Here is a 20,628-nt window from a genome sequence, read left to right as displayed (position 1 = left end):
GAAATTCTGTTGGCACATGCCAGTTCTCGTTTATGAGCCCCGTTACTACCTCAAAGGCTGCTTGGCCCAAGGCCTGCCCTCTCTTTGCAGGATCTTTCAAACTTCAAAACGGGGTCTTTTCTTGGACTCTTCCTAAGACACTGAGGTGGTTTACTAGACCTCCTGTTTCCAGCCTAGGTCCCATCCAATGACTTCTCTGAGGACAGTATTCTCAGGGAGCAGGCAACATCATCCAATATGGAAGGACAATTTACCCACCCATACACAGTGGAGAAAAACTGAAAGATTTTATACTAAAGATAAAAGCAAACACTTTCAGAAGTAACTTCAATGGGCCATCAACAAAGAGGTCATAAGAGTTGAAATGACCCAAAATCGGGTGACCCTCTCCTTTGCTGTCACAATACAGAAGAGAGGGTGGGAAAGAAGATACCTGTTTTGCTAATAATTCAACTCTGTTCTGAACCCACAGCTTATTTCTGAAATCTTGTAATAGAAATTTTCCTACATTGAAATTCCACACCCTACTGACTAGGAGTTGAAAAGAGACATTTGGAAGCCAAATTTTTAGACTATTTTTTGCCTTTCCATCCTACCATAGACCCCTTTCCCCCCATAATTCCATCCCACCTTTTAGGGATTAAGAGAGAGTAAAAACTTAGACATAGTTAGACATAGTTATTGGTTAGAGCCTGGTTCTCTATTGCCTTTGGTAAAAAAAAGATGAAAGATTTGTGTGTGTGTGTGTGTGTAAACATAACATTCATAACAGAAAACTGCTATATTATGCAACTCACTGCATTTTCATAAACATAAAATTACATAAACACAGCCGTGTAACACCCACATCAAGAAACGGTATTTTAGCAAATGGTTCTCAAATGGGATTTTGCCCTCTAGGGGACATTTGGCAATGTCTGGAGACATTTTTGTTTGTCTCAGCTTGGGGGGAATGCTATTGGCACCTAGTGGGTAAAGGCAAAGATACTGCTAAACATCCTACAATACACTGGACTGCCCTCAGCCCCAAATGCCAATGATGCTGTTGTTGAAACTTCTGGATTACCCTCCAGAAACCCTCCTTCTACCTTCTCTCCAGTAAGGGCTTTTACCACTGAAATGCAAAACTCCTTTGCTCTAGCAAAAAAGCTGCTGTTACCATGATCACAGATGAGAAAACTCACCTGCCTGGGAAAAACAGGAGAGGCTGCAAGGAAGAAAAAATAAAACAGAACAAACATTTGTTGCTGGTTTACAACTACTAGACTACCACATACTATGCACTTACAGTGTGCTTTTAATCCATAACAATTTAAGGAAAATGAGATTCAGAGAGGCAATTTGCAAGATTCCACATATATTCAGTGGCAGTGCTGGGGTTCAAACACAGGTCTAATTACAAAGTCTATGCTTTCATTTTAATTCCATTGTGGAAGTTCAGAATGATTTGGAAGAGGCTGTAAAAGGCAGAAAAAATATGGAAAGTGGTTAAAGTAAAAAGCAAAGATCACTCTTTCATTATCCACAAGTAGCATAGGAAAGGAACTTTTCCTTAAAGTATGACTCAATCCAGTAAACCAAATTTAACTACACAACTAATTAAGTTCTTCTTTTTTTTTTTTTAAGAAACTTATTTATTTTATTTACTTTATTTTTGGCTGCGTTGGGTCTTCGTTGCTGTGCATGGGCTTTCTCTAGTTGTGGCGAGCGGGGGCTACTCTTTGTTGCGGTGCGCGGGTTTCTCATTGCGGTGGCTTCTCTTGTTGTGGAGCACAGGCTCTAGGCGCGTGGGCTTCAGTCTTTGTGGCATGCGGGCTCAGCGGTGTGGCTCGCGGGCTGTAGAGCGCAGGCTCAGTAGTTGTGGCACATGGGCTTAGCTGCTCCGCGGCATATGGGATCTTCCCAGACCAGGGCTCAAACCCATGTCCCATGCATTGGCAGGCGGATTCTTAACCACTGTGCCACCAGGGAAGCCCCTAAGCAAGTTCTACAATCCCTTTCAGAGAATTTAAAAATGTTTTTGTAGACATCTGTTCCCTGTTGTAGGTTTGTACGCTCTCCATTACACAGGGAAGCAATGCCCAGTATTCCATCTAAGTTAGCTACATTCTTGGTGCTCCTCAGGGATCTATCCTGGGCCCCTTCCTTTTTGTCTCATTCAACGGTCACATTCTCCCTAGGTAAGCTCACCCACCTTTATGGCAACAATTACCATTTATTTGTTCACATTAGTAATTCCCATATCTTTAGATTTCCAGTTCTCTCTCATAACCTCCAGACCGTAAGGGACATTTCCACTTGTTTGTTCATTCATTTAACTCCCTTCTCCTAATTAACTACTACTCATTCTTCAGATATTTACTCAAACTTCTTCATGGATATTTTCTCTGACACTGACCCCGATATGCATGTGATTATTTGATTCCATTCTGTCTCTCCTACTAGATTTACTATTCAGTAGCCTCCAAGTTGAACTTCGGAAATGTTTCTGAAAGATGTAGAAGAATATAAGTAGGATAAATACAATGATAAGGAACCCTTTCCTAAAATAAGATCAATACGAGAACATTTAAGAAAAGATAATTTTTACTAAGTGAGCACCACATTAAAATCTAAGTTTCCGGGAGTTCCCTGGTGGTCTAGTGATTAGGATTCTGAGCTTTCACTTCCGTGGCCTGGGTTCAATCCCTCGTTGGGGAACTCCCGCAAGCCCCATGGCTTGGCCAAAAAGAAAATAATAATAAATAAATAAATAAAATCTAAGTTTCCTTTAAAAGTTTGTTTCTTGAGAGGTACTATTTAGGCCAAAGATATCATCTCTTGCTATCAAGTCCTAAACTACGCTGATCTCAAATTCCTACCCAAAACCATCCCTAAAGGGTGATAAACCAGCCATTTGCTATTTTTCTTGCCAGTAGCAAGTAAACAGGTGATAGCAAAAGTACTAATATTTATTTGTTGTTGTTAAAAATAACACTAAACCATCAAAGTTTATACTTAGGCACTCATTCCCCACCCCACCATCACAAAGCCCAACTCCACTACTTCCTCACTGACACAATCATCCAAACATACCTCTCAGGCTGCTCCCAGTTCATTTCAACAAGCTTTTACCAGCATCAAAGCTCTATGCGGGCAAGGGAATGGGAAGGATTAAAGTGGGATTTGTCTGCCTCTTTGCTCCTGCTTTTGGTTATTAGATATGAAATGGAAGATGAAATGTGACTAGGGAATAAAAACAAATGAAAAATCTGAAAATATTAGTCAAATATGAAAATGTCATTGGAGTATTATTTTCCAAGTACCTTCCCAGACTTTTCTCTGCATTGAATGCCACTTCAGGTCACTAATCCAGAAGAAGCCAGACACAGCCCTAACTAACTTGGTTTCTAAACAACAGTCAGTTTTTCCTCTTTGTGTGATATCTAAGGACACCTACCTGCTTAGTTCTAAAAGGGCTGATTGGAGAGTTGGAAAGTGACATTATTTTGAGCCTTTAAGTCTGCTCTATTCCATCCCTTCCCCTGCTTTGAAAAGAAGCTCCATTTCACAAAAGCTAAGGGACAAAACCCCAAAGCTTCCTAAATCAGTAAGTTTAGAATTCCATTTCCGGGAGCTTTGCCCTAGCCAAACTGCTTCCCAGGGAGTGGCAAACTGTACTTTTCTTCTTCCTCAGTGATGCATTGGCCTACAACCAGAAACATTTCACTTAGCTCTTCAACATGAAAACTTCTGTCTCTCCAGTCCTACAGGCCAACTGCAATGTTCTGGCCAAGAGCTGCCACCAGCACACAGCTAGAAGCATAGCACTGGTGCCAAGCCTTCAAATAAGGTATCCTATTCACAGCAGGCAAAAACCTGTAGTCAGTAGTACAGTGGTTTTCTTGATACAACCAACGCTGTGTCCAGACTGTAATGAATACCCATGGTAGAACATATAAAAATGACTACTTTTTCCTGGTTAATTACTTTCAATTGGAGAGGAGAAGAAAAGCCCCTCTCTAAATCTCCATAATGAAATATAATCCCATCTGGTTAGGACTGGACCAATAACAAATGTAAAAGTGAGTATCATAAATAACAAAAAATAATTAAAACAACTACAGGATATTAAAGAAGCATGATATAGATTCTAAGTGTAAGTCAGAAAAGGATAGAAAGTGAAGAGTAGCTGAAGGAGGTTACAAAAGGCACTGGGCCTAAGAAAGAGAGACTAGGCTCAAGGATATTTATGTTGGTAGGACGAGAACAGCTCTGTTCTTCGGTTTGCCTATAGGATGGTTTTTGTTTAACTCAAGGGTAAGATATGAGGTTAGCATATACAAATGGCTTTATTTCTTCAGTGATCAAGGGAACCTAAAGAGAAGGAATCTGTGGGTATTGTGAGGAACAAGAAAGTCAGAACTGGGACTTCCCTGGTGGCGCAGTAGTTAAGAATCCACCTGCCAATGCAGGGGACACGGGTTTGAGCCCTGGTCCGGGAAGATCCCACATGCCGCGGAGCAACTAACCCCATGTGCCACAACTACTGAGCCTGAGCTCTAGAGCCCGTGAGCCACAACTACTGAGCCCGCCAGCCACAACTACTGAAGCCCGCGTGCCTAAAGCCTGTGATTGGCAACAAGAGAAGCCACCGCAATGAGAAGTCTGCGCACCACGATGAAGAGTAGCCCCCGCTCGCTGTAACTAGAGAAAGCCCGCGCACAGCAATGGAGACCCAATGCAGCCAAAAATAAATAAATTTATAACAAAAAAAAAAAGAAAAGAAAAGAAAGTCAGAACTGAAAAGTAAATGCTACAGAAGAATAATCATTATATTGCGCTGGATTCAATCCATGGACCCTTAAATTTCCACTATAGAGAGACTCTGGACCCCAAGATTTCTTCTGTCATAAAATAATTCTGTACACTAAATAGATAACATAACCAAATCAACTTTATGTGACTGGCAAAAAAAAACAAAAAAAAAAAAGAAAAAACAAAGAACAATGTGAATGGTTTGGGCCTAGCAGTTATTCCATCCATTGAGTATACACTCTGGAGGGAGCCAGAGATGGGAGACTTGAACTGGCTGTTCAGTTATCTGGTTTCCATTGCAGTGTGTCTCCTCATAGTGTAAGCATTTTGCCAGGGTTAGGGTAATTCTAGTATTTACAAATACATATTTTTCATCAATACAGTCCTGAAACACAAGTCAGCTTTTACATGAGACCGCAACTGAAGAAATAATGGTTTGTTTCAATGCTAAAGAAAAAATTGTTCATGTTGAATTTATGAAGCCAGTATGGCAATCTCCAACATATGTATAAGCAAAATGAAAAATGCCTTATGGCATATTTTATCTAAAACAGACACTCTACCAGATGTTTAGGAATCTGCATACTGATAGAATTAAGATCTAGTCTAATATGGTGTATATAAATGTGTAGTCACTTTGTATGATGACTTCTTCCCCACATTTGCCAATTTTTTCTCCTCCTTTGCAATGGTATATGCATACTCAAAAACCTAAAAAGATCCATCTAAAGTATAGATTACTGTAAATTTTGAGAGCATAGATAATACAAGTATCAGTACTAAAAACCATGTTTTAAATTTTATTATATGGGGACTTCACTGGCGGTCCAGTGGTTAAGACTCCGTGTTTCCACTGCAGGGGGCTCGGGTTCGATCCCTGGTCAGGGAACTAAGATCCCACATGCTGTGCGGTGCAGCCGAATTAAAAAAAAAAAAAAAATTATATGAAAATTGTAGGTTATGTGATTATAATTTTGCCCCAAACATGACATTCCATAATGATTTTAACTATAAGTTTGCAGCATATTCAAGTATGTGTTCATCTCTGATAACAATTAGCATTCTAACTATAATGAGACTTAAAATCCCAGCAGGGAAATTACTTTATACTCAAAAACATTTAATTTTCTTCCTGACTTCAAAGAAATAGTATGTGTTTACCAAAAAAAAGCAAAGAAAGACAGTGAACCTCTACTATTTTTGTGAAGTGATGCTGTCTCTTCTTAAAACAGCATGTTTAATTTGAATATGTCCAGAAGGAGGCTCAGGAACAAGGTCTTTATTGGATAGCTGCATTATTTTATATTGGAGTGTCATGGATTTCTGGAAAATTAAGACCACCTATTGTCCAACATAAGCACAGAAATGCATTCACAAATCAAAGAGAAAAGAAGCTGCTTTTGGATAAGCAATAAATTTAGATTATCTAAACCTGTCTTCTGCTCACCTCCAATTTAAATAGAAAAAAATCACAAGTTGCCTATATATGGCAAAACATATCTAGTCATAGGAATTTTGTTCAAATTTGCTTTAAAAATCTGAAACAATAATTTTAAAATGAATCAGTAACACTGATATGGATGCTCTACTTTAAAGGCTATAACTATCAAAAATTTATTAATTAGTTCTCCTAATTAAGGGGATAATGAGAAGTCAGATTCATTATGTCTATATTCCTAAATGACTGACCCAACACAATGAGCATGAAAAAGGAAAGCTGGAGGAAGATCTTGACCATGCTGTAAAACACTTGAGGATCACATGATATCTAAAGTGCAGTGCACAGCTCCATCTGCAAACGGCAAAAAGCAAGAACAACTTTAAATGTTCCCTGGCTGAGTGAGTAACAGGGATTTCCAGAGGCTGTATAGTGAAATCAAAGTCCTTTCCGCAATGACAGTGGTTTTTAACCAAGAGGCACATTAAAAGCACCTGCTGAAGTTTTAAAAAAATATGTACATGCTTGGGGTCCCCAACCCTATAGATTTTACTTCAGTAGGGCACTTTTACTTTGTAGAAGCTCCAGAAGGGATTCTGACATGCGTCTCCACTTGAGAAGCCTCAGCACCAAGAGACTCTTCATCCAGAATTTCTCTAACCTCATGCTACTTTGGTTGGTATATGATGAATATGTACACCTCCTTTCTACAATACTCTCTGTACCAGTCAGTGCAGAGTTAAGTATTTAACTTCTAAAGAAACATATCAAATAGGAAATGTCAACTCTGAGCTGAGGTGGGCTGGAGTACCAGTTTACAAAAAACTTTTTACAGTAAAGAGAACCCATTACTAAACAAAAACAGAGGCCAAGAGAAGACATACAGATGGCCAACAGGTACACAAAAAGATGCTCAACATCACTAATCATCAGAGAAATGCCAATCAAAACCACAATGAGATAGCACCTCACACCTGTTAAAACGGCTATTAAAAAGACAAGAAATAACATGTGTTGGCAAGGTTGTGGAGAAAAGGGAGCCCTTGTGCACTGTTGGTGGGAATGTAAATTGGTGCAGCCACTACAGAAAACAGTTTGCAGGTTCCTCAAAAAATTAAAAATAGAACTACCATATGATCTAGCAATTCCACTTCTGGGTATTTATCTGAAGAAAACAAAAATACTGATTTGAAAAGACACATTAAAAAAAAAAACCACATATGCATCCCCATGTTCACTGCAGCATTATTTACAATAGCCAAGACATGGAAAGAACCTCAATGTCCATCGATGGATAAATGGGTAGAGAAAACGTGGTGTGTGTGTGTGTGTGTGTGTGTGTATATATATACACATATATACAATGCAATATTATTGGACCATAAAAAGAATGAAATCTTGCCATTTGTGACTGCGTGAATGGGCATTATGCTAAGTGAAATAATTCAGACAGAAAAAGATAAATACCTTATGATTCCAGTTATCTGTGGAATCTAAAAACAAGTAAACAAAAACCTGAGGGCATGGACATAGAGAACAGATTGGTGGCTGCCTGAGGTAGGGTGTGGGGGGTGGGAGAAATGGGTGAAGGAGGTCAAAAGGTACATTTCCAGTTACAAAATGAATAAGTCATGGGGATATCACATAAAGCATGGTGACTATACTTAATAATACTACATTGCATATTTGAAAGTAGCTAGGAAAGTAAATCTTGAAAATTCTCATCACAAGAAAATTTTTTTTTTAACAATGAAGATGTTAACTGGACTTACTGAAGTGATCATTTTGCAACATATACAAATATTATATCATTACGTTGTACACCCGAAACTAATATAATGTTATGTCAATTATACATCAAAAAAAAAAAAGGCCAAGAAAGGATTTAATGGAAAGGTTTGGCTCATTTAAACCAAGCTAGTATTTGCCACTAAGGCTGGAACCCAGTGGTCTCAAATTTGAAAATACTCAATTAGTGTATTTTTCACAGGCACACAGTCGAGTTGTACTCTCCCAGTGGACAACATTTCAAGTTGAAAACTGACCACCTCCTAAAAATCTAAGAACTGCCTTTTTATTTCCTGCAGCTAGTGACAAATTCACAAAAAGAAGCATCTCAATCCTTATTCTTCTCTTGACCGTTTAGACTACCTGTAGTTCTAATCCTTTCAAAAGGCTAAAGTTTGCACTCTTCAAAGATTAACAGAGGGGAAAAAAAACTTTCCAAACTAAAACAATCATGTTATAGCCATTTCAATGCTTAGAAAAATAATTCAGAAGGCTGGAGTATATACCAAAGAAACTGACTTTAAAGGGAAATAGCTAAGCAAGAGCCATGGTTCGTCAACGTGCGATCAGCTCTACCAAAAGGAGTCCAACAAACCCTTCCAAACTAACCAATCAAACGATAAAATCCCAAACCTTAATGGTTCCAAATGCTCTGAATCAGTCTCTTCCTGGAAATCAGTAGGATTCAGAATATTAGCTATTATAAACTCATTATTTTCCAAAACCTCTAGGGGCTTCCCTCTTCAAAGTCTCTAGGGATATCCTTTCTCCTTAATTTCACAATGACCTTGCACGTCATAGCTAACAACATTGTAATATCAGCAACAGCTAACATTTACTGAGTACTTACTACATGTTAGACATGGTGCTGAGTGCTTCACCTTCTTTATCTCATCTACTCCTCAAAATAACCCTATGAGACCAGTACTACTATTCACTTCCACATTACAGATGAGAAAAGTGAGGCTTAGAAAAGTTTTAAATATCTCTTTTGCTTTCAAAGTCCCAAACCCTTAGGATTGCTTCCAATTTTAGGTTCCTGTCAGTTTGTCCATAAAGAGAAAAGATATATTTGAACATCACTCGGGAAATTAAAAAAAAAAAAAAAATCATACCTACTGTCCAGAGTTACTTTTTACCCCTTCAAGTTTTTGGTGAATTTGATCTTCACTATTAAGAGGACAATGTGCTCTACAACAGTGGCTCTCCAACTTTTGTGTGTATCATGATCAATGGGATAGCTAATGGTAAAACATAAATTGCTGGGCCTTAAGCCTAGAGTTTCTGACTTGGGGGCCTGGGATGGGGACTGATACTTGAATTTCTAACAAGTTCCCAGATGCTATGCTGATGTTGCTGGTATAGGGATCACAGCTTTATAAGAAGGTAAAAGGAAGTAATTCCCTCTCACCTTAGCTGTCACCTTTCTCATGTAAAAACACTTCTCTACAGAGCACTTCCAACAAGAGAGACACAGGATTTAAAAACATCATGAAGAACCTAGGGGTAAGACGGGAATAAAGACACAGACCTACTAGAGAATGGATTTGAGGATACGGGGAGGGGGAAGGGTAATCTGGGACAAAGTGAGAGAGTGGTATGGACATATATACACTACCAAACGTAAAATAGATAGCTAGTGGGAAGCAGCCGCATAGCACAGGGAGATCAGCTCCGTGCTTTGTGTCCACCTAGAGGGGTGGGATAGGGAGGGTGGGAGGGAGGGAAGAGATATGGGAACATATGTATAACTGATTCACTTTGTTATAAAGCAGAAACTAACACACCATTGTAAAGCAATTATACTCCAATAAAGATGTTAAAAAAAAATCTCCAGGTTCTGAAAGCTAAAAGACTTCTTTTTTCCCCACTTCACAAGGGCTCCAATGTCACAAATGACATTAAAGCAGTGGAAATCCAGAAGAAGGAAAATTAAGGTCAGAATGATTGTAAACTCTGCTCAAGAACCTTACCAGGCACATATTACTTCTTCAGTCTGAAAAGTGTTTCCTTTGGGTCTCCTGAGGCAAGCGAAATGCCCAAAGGAAGAAATAAGTAGCTTGTTTCGTAACACTAAAAACACAAGGACAGGCTCTGAAAACAAGGGAATTTTGCTCCATAAGTAAAAAAAAATCACAAAATGCTATGAATCCCTATCTTTCCTTTGTCACACTATTCTCCATCTCAAAAGAGCTCTTCCTCTTACTGAAGACTGACCCAAACTCTATACTTTCTGAGGCAGCTTAAATATTGACTATGTCAATGTCATCTAGGATGAACAACTTCAGAGAACAGGATTTGTTAAATGTCCCCTCAGCCAGCCTGGGGAGCTTCATACTTGGGTGGGTGCTCTCAACCGTGACTCAACTGTACCTAGAGAAATGTATTTTAAAATGTTAATATGGCCTAGCACTTTCCTGATGGTAATCCTTCCAGGCCCATCCCAATGGCACAACTGGGAAATTAACTGAAGAGAAAAGCAATCTCCTCTCTGCTCTCTACTTTCAGATGCTCCTCCTCTACAGCTTTGCCATGCACAGACTCATTTCTATACATATACACTGAGATAGAACATTCGCACACCCACAAATAACTCTCGGCAGGAACCAAAAATCAAAGCCTAACCCCAACGTTTTTAAGTGAGCAAGTCCAATTTCCTTCTTTGTAGCCCTTGACACATGCTGGCTGGGAGCCGTCTGGATTTTTTTCTGCCTTGTTCCTGCACCAGAAGGCTCTGCGCTGCAGGTCAGGGGATGATAAGGAAATGAACAGTGTAATTTCCAAGGCCTCTGAACACAGCCCTGTCAGCAGCTCTGGAGGCGGGTTACTCAAGCATGGCCTGAAGAGTGAAAACCACAGAGAGGAGGGCTCAGACAGCCAGCAGTGGCAGGATCTCAGCTGTGCATGTTACTGCCACCTCCAGCCTGAAAGCCCAAGCCCTGCTGCCTCCCTGGATGAGCTCTGTTGGTAAAAGCTCTTACACCCAAATGGCAAAAATACAAGTTCACGCTGGGGGAGGAAGATTAAGGACTAGGACTTAGATTTTCCATGCACTCTTGTGCAGAAACAAAAACATTTAGTGCTTCTCCAGCATACATGAGATTGCACCTGCTGGCAAACCCACAGTAATATCTATCCAACATACTCAACCCCGTACCAGGGATATGGCCAAAAAGGAAACTCAATTCATATGAAATCTGAAATTAAACAGGCCACTTCAATATCCTTTGAAGCCAATTTCTGGTTTCTACCTCATCAAACCCCACTATAAATATCAGGGCCTTTAGAACACATCACCAGTATGCAAGCTTCCCAATCCAGGTTTGGAACTTCTCCTAAGAACAGTGCTGCAAGTCTTAGCCAACATGCTTATCTATTCATACTGGGCTTCCGGTATAGGTGGAATGTTGTTATATTTCAGCCCGTTATTGCCTAGAGCAAACTGAGACATATTTCAACTCAAATCATGTTATTCTTCTTTTCTAATATTTACTAAATGCTCCATATGTGCCAAACACCGTTCTAAGTGTTTTATATGAACTAACTAATTTAATTTCACAAAAATCCTATTAAGGAACTATTGTTTCCTCATTTTGCAGATGAGAAAACTGAGGTAGCTCAGTTAAGTAATTTGTTCAATATCACTCAGTTAATAAGTGTCAAAGCTGGGATACAAACCCCGGTAGTTTGGCTCCAGAGTTTATACTCTTAACCACTAAGTTATGCGTAAGAGCTCATGCGCAGTTTAAGTTTACAAGACTGGTGTTTTAGGTTAGAAGTGGCTCCCAATGCCCAACTTATGAAGTGTCCACCTTTAATGATGGTTAAAGAAAATTCACAAACATTAAAGTATATAGCAATTATCTGGAGAGTCTTCTGGAAGTACAGATTTCTGGGCCCCTACCCCTAAAACTTATTTAGCAGATCTGGGGTAAGGTCCAAGACTCTGCATTTCTGACATTCAGATGATATGATGCACATGGTTTTATGGAACACAATTTCAGGAACTCTGCTCTAGGTGGTAAAACTGTAAGCAAAGAGCAGCAACCATCGCTGTTCTGTTCACCAGTGTACACCCAGTACTAAGCACAACACCTGGAACGTAAAATGCACTCAATTAATATACAGAATGAATGAAAGATGATAATGGTATCTAACAGTACCATCTCTTTACAAAACAGTTAATATCCACAATACGTTTACGGTCTGCCTATTAGTGATATACCCAAGAAGCACAAGGGTAGGGTTTTTTTTTTTCATACCTGCAATTGCCAAATAAAGAGGGAACTGGCAATGCCTCAATGATTACAATGAAAATTTGACTGAATGCAATACTCCAGAACACACACAAACACACACTCTCAATAATCAAACTCAAAGTAGCAGTTTAAAAAGTAATTTTCCCTCTGTATATATAACACAGGAGGTTCAGCGCCAGCTATAAATGGTTGTTCTTTGTAAACATCATCACCTTACCAAAGAAAGTGAAACTCAAAGATCCTTTGTTTACTTAGTGCCTACAATATTAAAATCGGTATAGAAAACAAATGAAAGCAGTCTTAAGAGCACCTAGGCATTTACATCCAATGTTTCTGAGGTAGTCTTTAAAGTGGGAAAACAGAATCCTTCATAACAATGAAGGATTTGTTAAGAATCCCAGAGTAACAATATGCCAGAAGAACTTGGTAAACAAAAACCTGGCTTTGCTACTGACTACCTGTGAGAGTCTAGGTAAGTCACATGACCTCCCTGGTCTCAGTTCCCTCTTCTATAAAGTGAGGAGATTGGACAAGATAATCTTTCTCAGGGCCCTCCTTGAATTACAACACCCGGATGGAAAACAGAGCTGCTGAAGAAAAAAATAAATTAAGCTCAGACTTCGTTGTAGTTAGAGAATGCATCTCTGTCCCACATAAATATCAACTTCTTTTAATTTTTTCCAAGAAGGAAAATGCTTGAGGGTATTTGGCTTCAGGAAGCACGGCTAACTGCTATGTCACCACTAGCTGAGAAAGAACAGCTTGTGAGGGAGGAAGGTGTTAAGAGAGAAAGCCCTGGATCAGAAGGAATAAAAGAGACCTGACCTTGGTTGAGCAATGAGGGATTGCAACACGAGAGAAATGAGATGGAAGGCATAAACTAGGGCAAGAAAACAAAATCAAGGGCAAAGGAAGATGCTCTTAGAACACAGGATATGATGCAAACATGATCGTAAGGGGAAAGAGCAAAGAGCACACTTTAGTTTTGTCTCCTAAACTAATGGGGGAAGTGGTAAATATGTGTATGCAGCATTCTGAGAGCAGCAGAAGCTGAGACACAAACATGGGGAAAGCACAGTGCAGTGTTTCTACCTTCCAAGATCAAAAGCAGCAGCTGAAGAGACAAGGAGAGCTTCTGGCTGCAAACTTTTAGATCCTTTAGCCACTAGAGCTTTACTTTATACGATCTGGGAAAAAAAGGAGTCTCACCTTAAACTCCTGGTTTAAGCCCCAACTCAGAGTCAACACAGATAGATCACTGCCTTCTGTGGTCTGTAAATTCTTTTTTCTTGCCTGTCACAGTGGTAACGTGAGCACTAAGCTGGGGACATTCAGACAGGCACCCTCCCTCATCCTACCTCCCCTTCCATCCCTAACTCAACAACCTATCAATCAAATCAAAGACAAGGAACAGACAGGAGCTGGAAGGCTCTGTCTTGTTTATTCCTCAACATTCCCTCCCCCATCTCTTCAGCTGGCAGGAAGTATGAGGCAGGAGTGTTCAATGACAATTCAGGGCAGCAGAAGTTGCTAAGAGCCATCTCTGGTCTCTCCTAGAACTCTGGGAAACAGCACAGTGAGCCCTGCCAGAGAGAGGTGTGGTGGAGCAAAAGTGGGATCCCATGAAGGGAAATCCACATTCTTGGCTGATTGAAATTCACTCAGCCATAGACTGAGATACCTACCTTGATGAGAGAGGAGGTCCTGAGGTAGAGAATTAGAATATTCAAATCTCCCTCATTAGCTAGTTGTAGACATGTGACAATTCTGTCCTACACCACAAACTCCACTTGTCTTCTCTCTTGTTTCCAAGGGGTTAGAGGAGTGGGTATGGGTAAGGAGACTCCAGCTAAGACACTTTCCAAATTTTATGAGTTTTCCCTCTTCATGACAGCTTCCAGCTCAGAGTATGTAATTCCTAGATTATATCAAAACATGTTTTTTTGTTTTGGTTCTGTTGGTTGTCCCCACATGGAAGAAACATTCCAAACCAGTTAAGCCATAGGCAAGCCCATATCTCAGAGAGAAAAATCTTAAGGAAGTTTTGAAAGACTTAGCTTACGAGTTATAGTATTAATCATCAAACACCGACTCAAACACCTCATATGCCCAACACCCTGGGATCCTTGTTTCTCAAACGCTGCTCCACTCCGAGATTCCTAGCCTGTGTTCCCTTTTGCATCTTTCCCTCCTTCCATTCCAGAAACGCTGTCTCTCTGCACAGTGTTTTCATCTCCTAGCAACTTCCAAATATTTATTTACATAATTATTTATTTCAATGGCCAAATGCTTTAGAATGGCACCCCACAGAACCAGACTATTCAAGAGGGTTGAGGGAACAGGGAAAAGAACTGAGAAAGCAGGTTCTTGCTTAGAGTAACATCAAACTGCACAGCAAATTTCCTCTTCTAAGAGTACTTTTCAGCGATTTTATCTTTCCTCCAAAAATAGAAGCACAGTCTCTTTCCCTTTTCTCTCTCATTCCACTGCCCCATTCTCAGTCTTTTTGGGTGACAAGGCATATAACACAGCTATATTATTAAGAAGCAAACCTCCCTGGCACCAAGGTGTATTCTTAGCTGAATATACTGCACCTTTCAGCCCAATTATAATCTGAAGGGCAGCCACCCAACCAGTCCCTGAACCTGAAAGAAGAAAAAGGGTTCTATTGCTTCTCTGCTGGAGACTCTCAAGGACATTTAGACTTAAATCCAATATGAAGATAAGCATCATTAATCCTTTCACCCACAGACCACTACTGGGCTTAGAAGATTGCAACATGAGTCAAGAGTTCTAAACAGAAAGGAAACTGAAGGCCACCCTCAGAAGTGGCCAATTTTCAGCACAGGAAGAACAAAGGTTATGAACATGGATATACGGCAAGAGTTTACTGGAGCCAGATGTAGGGAACAGTCTAATGGGCCTGGAACAGAAGCAAGAACTCCTGGTACTCCTAGGCCTCTTTAAAACAGTATTATCCATCTGCACCCCAGAGAAAATGGTAAATCACAGCCAGCACAGGATGCACCATGCCGGTAACCAGCTGGAACTTGACTCTGCTGAGGTGGACTGTAGCATCTGCCACCTAAACATAGGCAGACTCTCTGGCAGCTGCCACTGGTAAAAGGGAATAAACCATTGTGTTATTAGCGGAAGAAAATTCACAGCCCTGTTACCAGGGAAGCCCAGATGTTGCTAAGAGTTACAGATGTGCCAGAGGCAAGGACCAAAACACCTACAGCAAAGAAAGTGCAACCTAGCACTGAGAGGACACCACCACCCAAACATACACATCCTGCCTCTATTAACACTTACATATGGAAAGAGGTACTCCCTGCTGCAGCTGATGCAATTACACAGAAATCAATTTATACTGCATCTGCTGGGATCAGCTGAAAGCACAGGGTGAGCAGAACACAGAGCGGAAAATCAAGAGCCAATGAACAGCTCATTACCAGGTCAGCCGCTTTGCAGGAAATTGTAAGCTGCAGAAGTTTAAGGCAGCCTGAGCTGACCCTAGATTCACACCCACTCTGGTCTAACCCTGCAAACTCCATTTACTGAGACATGAACTAAGATCATCTTCCCAAAGGAGGAGAGCCCCTTGTGGGGCTGCAGGCACCTGTCCTTCCAAGTCAAGCAGAAGGCAAGGTATCATTACACCATTTGGCAGCTATTAAACCACCAGGAAACCTTGATTCCCAATAGCTGAGGGAGATACCCAGCCAAGAACTATACTTTAGTGGCCAAAGAACCTCTTTCAAGGCCAAACTTTCATAGCCACTACACTAATCCATAAGACCTGATTAAGTACCTCAGTACCTCCTGCTCCACTGTTTACCTGCCCCAAACTGTGACCTTTTGCTCTTTGGCAGTCACCAATAGAACACTTGGCAGATATCATGTAATGAAACTTACTTAACCCTTTTCTCTTCCAGAGACCCAGCAGCACCATTTATCCCATTAAAAACAGCACTCAATTGAAAGCCTATTAAGTTTATCAACTTGTTAAGTTTATCAATGGCTCTAAGGATGAAATGTCAATCAAGCTGGGAACCATATAAAGGTTGATGCCAGTCTCTAGTAACAAGTATCTGAGGTGGGACAAGGACAAGGCTGGAGGTTCTTGACTTACGGAAAATTCATTCTACCAAGCAGCTACCCCCAACAACAGATACTCTTCTCCAAAACGTCCAGGCCTGCTGTTAATCTATCTGTAGGGAATCCCCTAATTTGGAACAAAACCACGTTATCATTACCAGCTGCTCTGACCTTGTAATTAGTCATTACCCACAAACTAATGAGCCTCCCACAGAGTGCACATAGCATTTGGCGGTTAGTCCAGGGCAGTTCTGACTGGCAGCGGGCAGCCAGATCTGGCCACCTCTTACCTTTTCAGACTTGACTTTCTTTAGCGGGCGACACTCATTCTCCCCTTCCTCTGGCTCCGGTTTAGCTCCCAAAGGGTTGAGCGCTGCCCCAGGCTCAAGAGCTATACTCCCAAGTGGCTCCACAGCTCCTGGGTCCACCCCTGTGCTTCCATCATACTGACCACCACGTCCTCCCAAGGGAACTGGCTGGAGGACCCCAGGATCCTTTTCTGAACAAGTCCCCACTCCTTCGCTTCTCTCCTTCTTGCTCTTAGACGAGCTGTTCTCCTTCTCCTTTTTGGAGCCGGCTACACTGCGGGGCGCCTTAGCCGCCTTCTCTGAGCCCTTGGGAGCAAGAGCAGCAACCAGGCTTCCTGCACTGGCACCATCTCCTGAGCGTCCCTGCACCTCTTTCTTGCTAGCTGCCCCCTCACTTGGAGTGAACAGGGACGTCCCTGGAGGGGGTTTGCTAGTGTCTTTGCCACTCTTATTCCTTTTAGATTTTGATTTGCCTTCCTTCCCTTGAGGACCTGGCACTGGGGTCACAAACTTGATGTTGTCTGGTAGTGTAGCCACAGCATTGGGAGCTGGTATCCCCACCTCCTTTGAGCCTGACATTTCCAGTTTCTGCTGGTCCTTTTCCAGATCGGCGTCCAGGTCAATGATGAGATTCCCTACTCCAATGTCCCATTCATCCCCACTGTCGTATGTCTCAACCGGGTTTGCATCCACTCCTTTCCCTCCGGAGGCTCCACTGCTCAAGGACATCTTAGAGTCAACGTCCCACCTCAAGATTCAAGGCTCTTCCTTGCCCCCAGCTTTCCTATTTTCAGCTTCAGCTATGTTCTCAGACCTGCCACATTGGTCAGTATATGCCCAGTGGACAACATCATTGCTGGAAAAAGAAAATTTAAAAAGCTGTTAAAGGAAACAATACAGGCAAAGAGGCTGAAATAAACTCCCACAAAAAACAGACCCTTCCTAGGTGGCTATCACATCACAATAGACAAGACAAATAGACAGGTTCAGTTGTATTTCTAACCAAGTCACATTGGACCAAGGGAAAAGCTAATTCCCACTCCATCTCCCCAGGGGAGAGTACAATATTTGCAATTGCCCGGAAATTCAGCAGTAAGTCTTAACTAGGAATCCTCTAGAGTTAGTTTCCCATTCCCAAGAGACTTATTTCTACTACCACTGCCAGGTGGCAATCCTCCCTCAATCAATACAGGCCCTGGCACATCCTCTAGCACAACTTTACTCATACCTCTTTTCTCCTTGCTTCTTCTTGAACTATCAGAGATTCAGAACATAGTCTAGCAAAGGCTAAATCCCTCTACTAACAGGGCCTGTCCCTACTAAAAATAATATAGATTCCTTGTCATTCTACTGCTGGGCGGGGGGGGTGTCTAATTGTGGGTAAGTAAAAGAGAAAAGCAAACAGAACTGGGGAAAAATACAATATCAGGATAGGGACAAAACCTGCAATTAGAGGAGGCAATCCTCAGAGAGGACTTAACCAATCAGCTTCAGTTCAGTTAAGCCAGCCTTATTAAACTCCAGGTTTCAAATTATGTCTAAATAGCAGAATTCAATGTAGTCTTTCTCACTGCCCACTAAAATACCCAGGAAGAGACAAACACACACACACACACACACACACACAAAATGTTACCCTATCAATAACTGAACAGTACTAAAAAACCTCGTGCTAGAATGTGGGAGAAGTCTCTACATTCTAATAGTATAAGACTGATGGCACTATATTGATAAATACCAGGGCCTCACCACATGGAACAGAGATAGCTAAAAAAGGGGGTGGCATGGGGTGGGTGGTAAAAAAGGCAATTTATACCTCTCCTTGGGGAGTGTACCATCTAGAAAACCTGGCAACCAACATACACCATCCAGCTATTACTTTATGACGAAGCCAAAGATTTCTGTTCTTGCTCACTCCCGTTTACCATCTTTCTATATGCATATAGAAAATAACTCTCATAAGATGACAGAGCAGAAAGGGTAAAACAGAGGTGGCACAATGAATCCTACAAAGTAAATATCTAACAGGTAAATGCCATAGATATCTCTAAACAGAGATAAGACACATTGTACTTTTCCACCTGCTCTCTCAAGGCAGTGTCAAAGAACCAGGGTGCAGTTCAAGAGAAGATGTCACCTAGGAAAGCAGAGCTATACCAAGTGAATGCTTGATAGCAACTGGGATGTAAGAGAGAAAGGAGTGCACATTAATCGGCCATTTAGCCATCGATGTGAGAAGAAAATACATCCTTTACGCAAGTAGAGAGCTTAGTGCCAACAACAACCAACCACTTCTGACACTGAGTCCACACAGATCTTACTTCATAAAACGATGAGCAAAAACTGTGTGTTGGGGAAAACATGACATAAGAACTATGGGGCATCCCTGGTGGCACAGTGGTTAAGAATCCACCTGCCAATGCAGGGGACACGGGTTCGAGCCCTGGTCTGGGAAGATCCCACATGCCGCGGAGCAACTAAGCCCATACGCCACAACTACTGAGCCTGTGCTCTAGAACCTGTGAGCCACAACTACTGAGCCAGCATGCCACAACTACTGAAAACTGCGCACCTAGAGCCCGTGTTTGGCAACAAGAGAAGCCACCGCAATGAGAAGCCCACGCACTGCAATGAGGAGTAGCCCCCGCTCACCACAACTAGAGAAAGCCCGCACGCAGCAAAGAAGATCCAATGCAGCCATAAATAAAAAAAAAAAAAAAAAAAAAAGAACTATGAAAAAATGCCACCCACAAGGTAAAGGCAACATAATCTCTGAATAAATTAAAGAAATGATACCTCTGATAATGATCTAGAATTCTGAAGAAATTTTTAGTAAAATGTTTGGAATTCTCTATACTATACACTAATTCATTCAAAAAAAACGTGTATTAATTGCCTACTAAGTACCAGGCACTAAACTAGGTGCTGGGAATACAGTAGCAAATGAGAGTGTATAAGGCAGTGGAACATGATACTGAAAATAATTCTATTATGAGGGGCAAAGGCATTTCTAGAAATGGGAATGCCAACTGAATCTGCACTACAAAGGATTATTAAAGCATAGTTCTTCCCAACATCATAATCTGTCACCTCTGCAATCTCTGCAGTTGTGGTGAGGCTTAGAGCATAACCCACGTTCATCTAACACTTACCCACTTCCCTCTTTTTTTTTAAAAAAAATATTTATTTATTTATTTATTTATGGCTGTGCTGGGTCTTCGTTTCTGTGCGAGGGCTTTCTCTAGTTGTGGCAAGCGGGGGCCACTCCTCATCGCGGTGCGCAGGCCTCTCACTATCGCGGCCTATCTTGTTGCGGAGCACAGGCTCCAGACGCGCAGGCTCAGTAATTGTGGCTCACGGGCCCAGTTGCTCCGCGGCATGTGGGATCTTCCCAGACCAGGGCTCGAACCCGTGTGCCCTGCATTGGCAGGCAGATTCTCAACCACTGCGCCACCAGGGAAGCCCCCCCACTTTCCTCTTGAGCTGCACTATCATCAGTATGTAATGTAACCATTAGAGCAATCCCATGTTTGTTTATTCAATAAAACTTTCAAAAGACCTTCCTCCAAAAAACAAATAAACAAAAACCCTTCCTCTAGAAAATAGGATGGTAATGGAAGAGAGACTCTGGAAAGGTATATAAAGGGAAGAATATAAAGTACATAAAAGTGTCTGTGCTCACTGAGAGCTTCTGACAGTTCTGCACTGGCTGACCTGTCATATGGAGCAGGATAAACAAAATATGACAGTAAAGAAGATATAGCATTAAGAAGATACTAGGCTGAAATGAAAAGATATGAACTTAGACAAAAGAACCTCATTTCTTTTTTAAAAAAGGAAGATGCAAGGAAATGAAAAATGCAATTAAAATTCATACAGAAATCAAAAAAGCACAGAACTAAAACTGTGGAAAATGAATCTGTAAATTACAAGAAAA

The 20,628-nt window shown here is 41.2% G+C and overlaps 1 protein-coding gene across 8 annotated transcripts in view; it reads right to left on the bottom strand.

Moving 5' to 3' along the window:
* The window catches only part of ZNF609 (zinc finger protein 609), a 222,180-nt gene that overhangs the window by 177,670 nt on the left and 23,882 nt on the right, over positions 1–20,628 (bottom strand). For 5 of the 8 annotated variants that reach the window (XM_082444903.1, XM_082444905.1, XM_082444904.1 and 2 more), the window contains one exon: positions 16,674–17,547. The exons of 2 other annotated variants lie outside the window; for them this stretch is intronic. In XM_082444903.1, the coding sequence (XP_082301029.1) occupies positions 16,674–17,420 (747 nt within the window). In that variant the 5' untranslated portion in view covers positions 17,421–17,547. The remainder of the gene's footprint in view (positions 1–16,673; positions 17,548–20,628) is intronic. One more of the 8 variants, XM_082444908.1, reaches the window with a different exon arrangement.

Source organism: Balaenoptera physalus (genome assembly GCF_965194825.1).
Source record: "Balaenoptera physalus genome assembly, chromosome: 2".
In the NCBI taxonomy this organism is placed as follows: Eukaryota; Metazoa; Chordata; class Mammalia; order Artiodactyla; family Balaenopteridae; genus Balaenoptera; species Balaenoptera physalus.
This window is presented reverse-complemented; position numbering and strand designations above follow the sequence as displayed.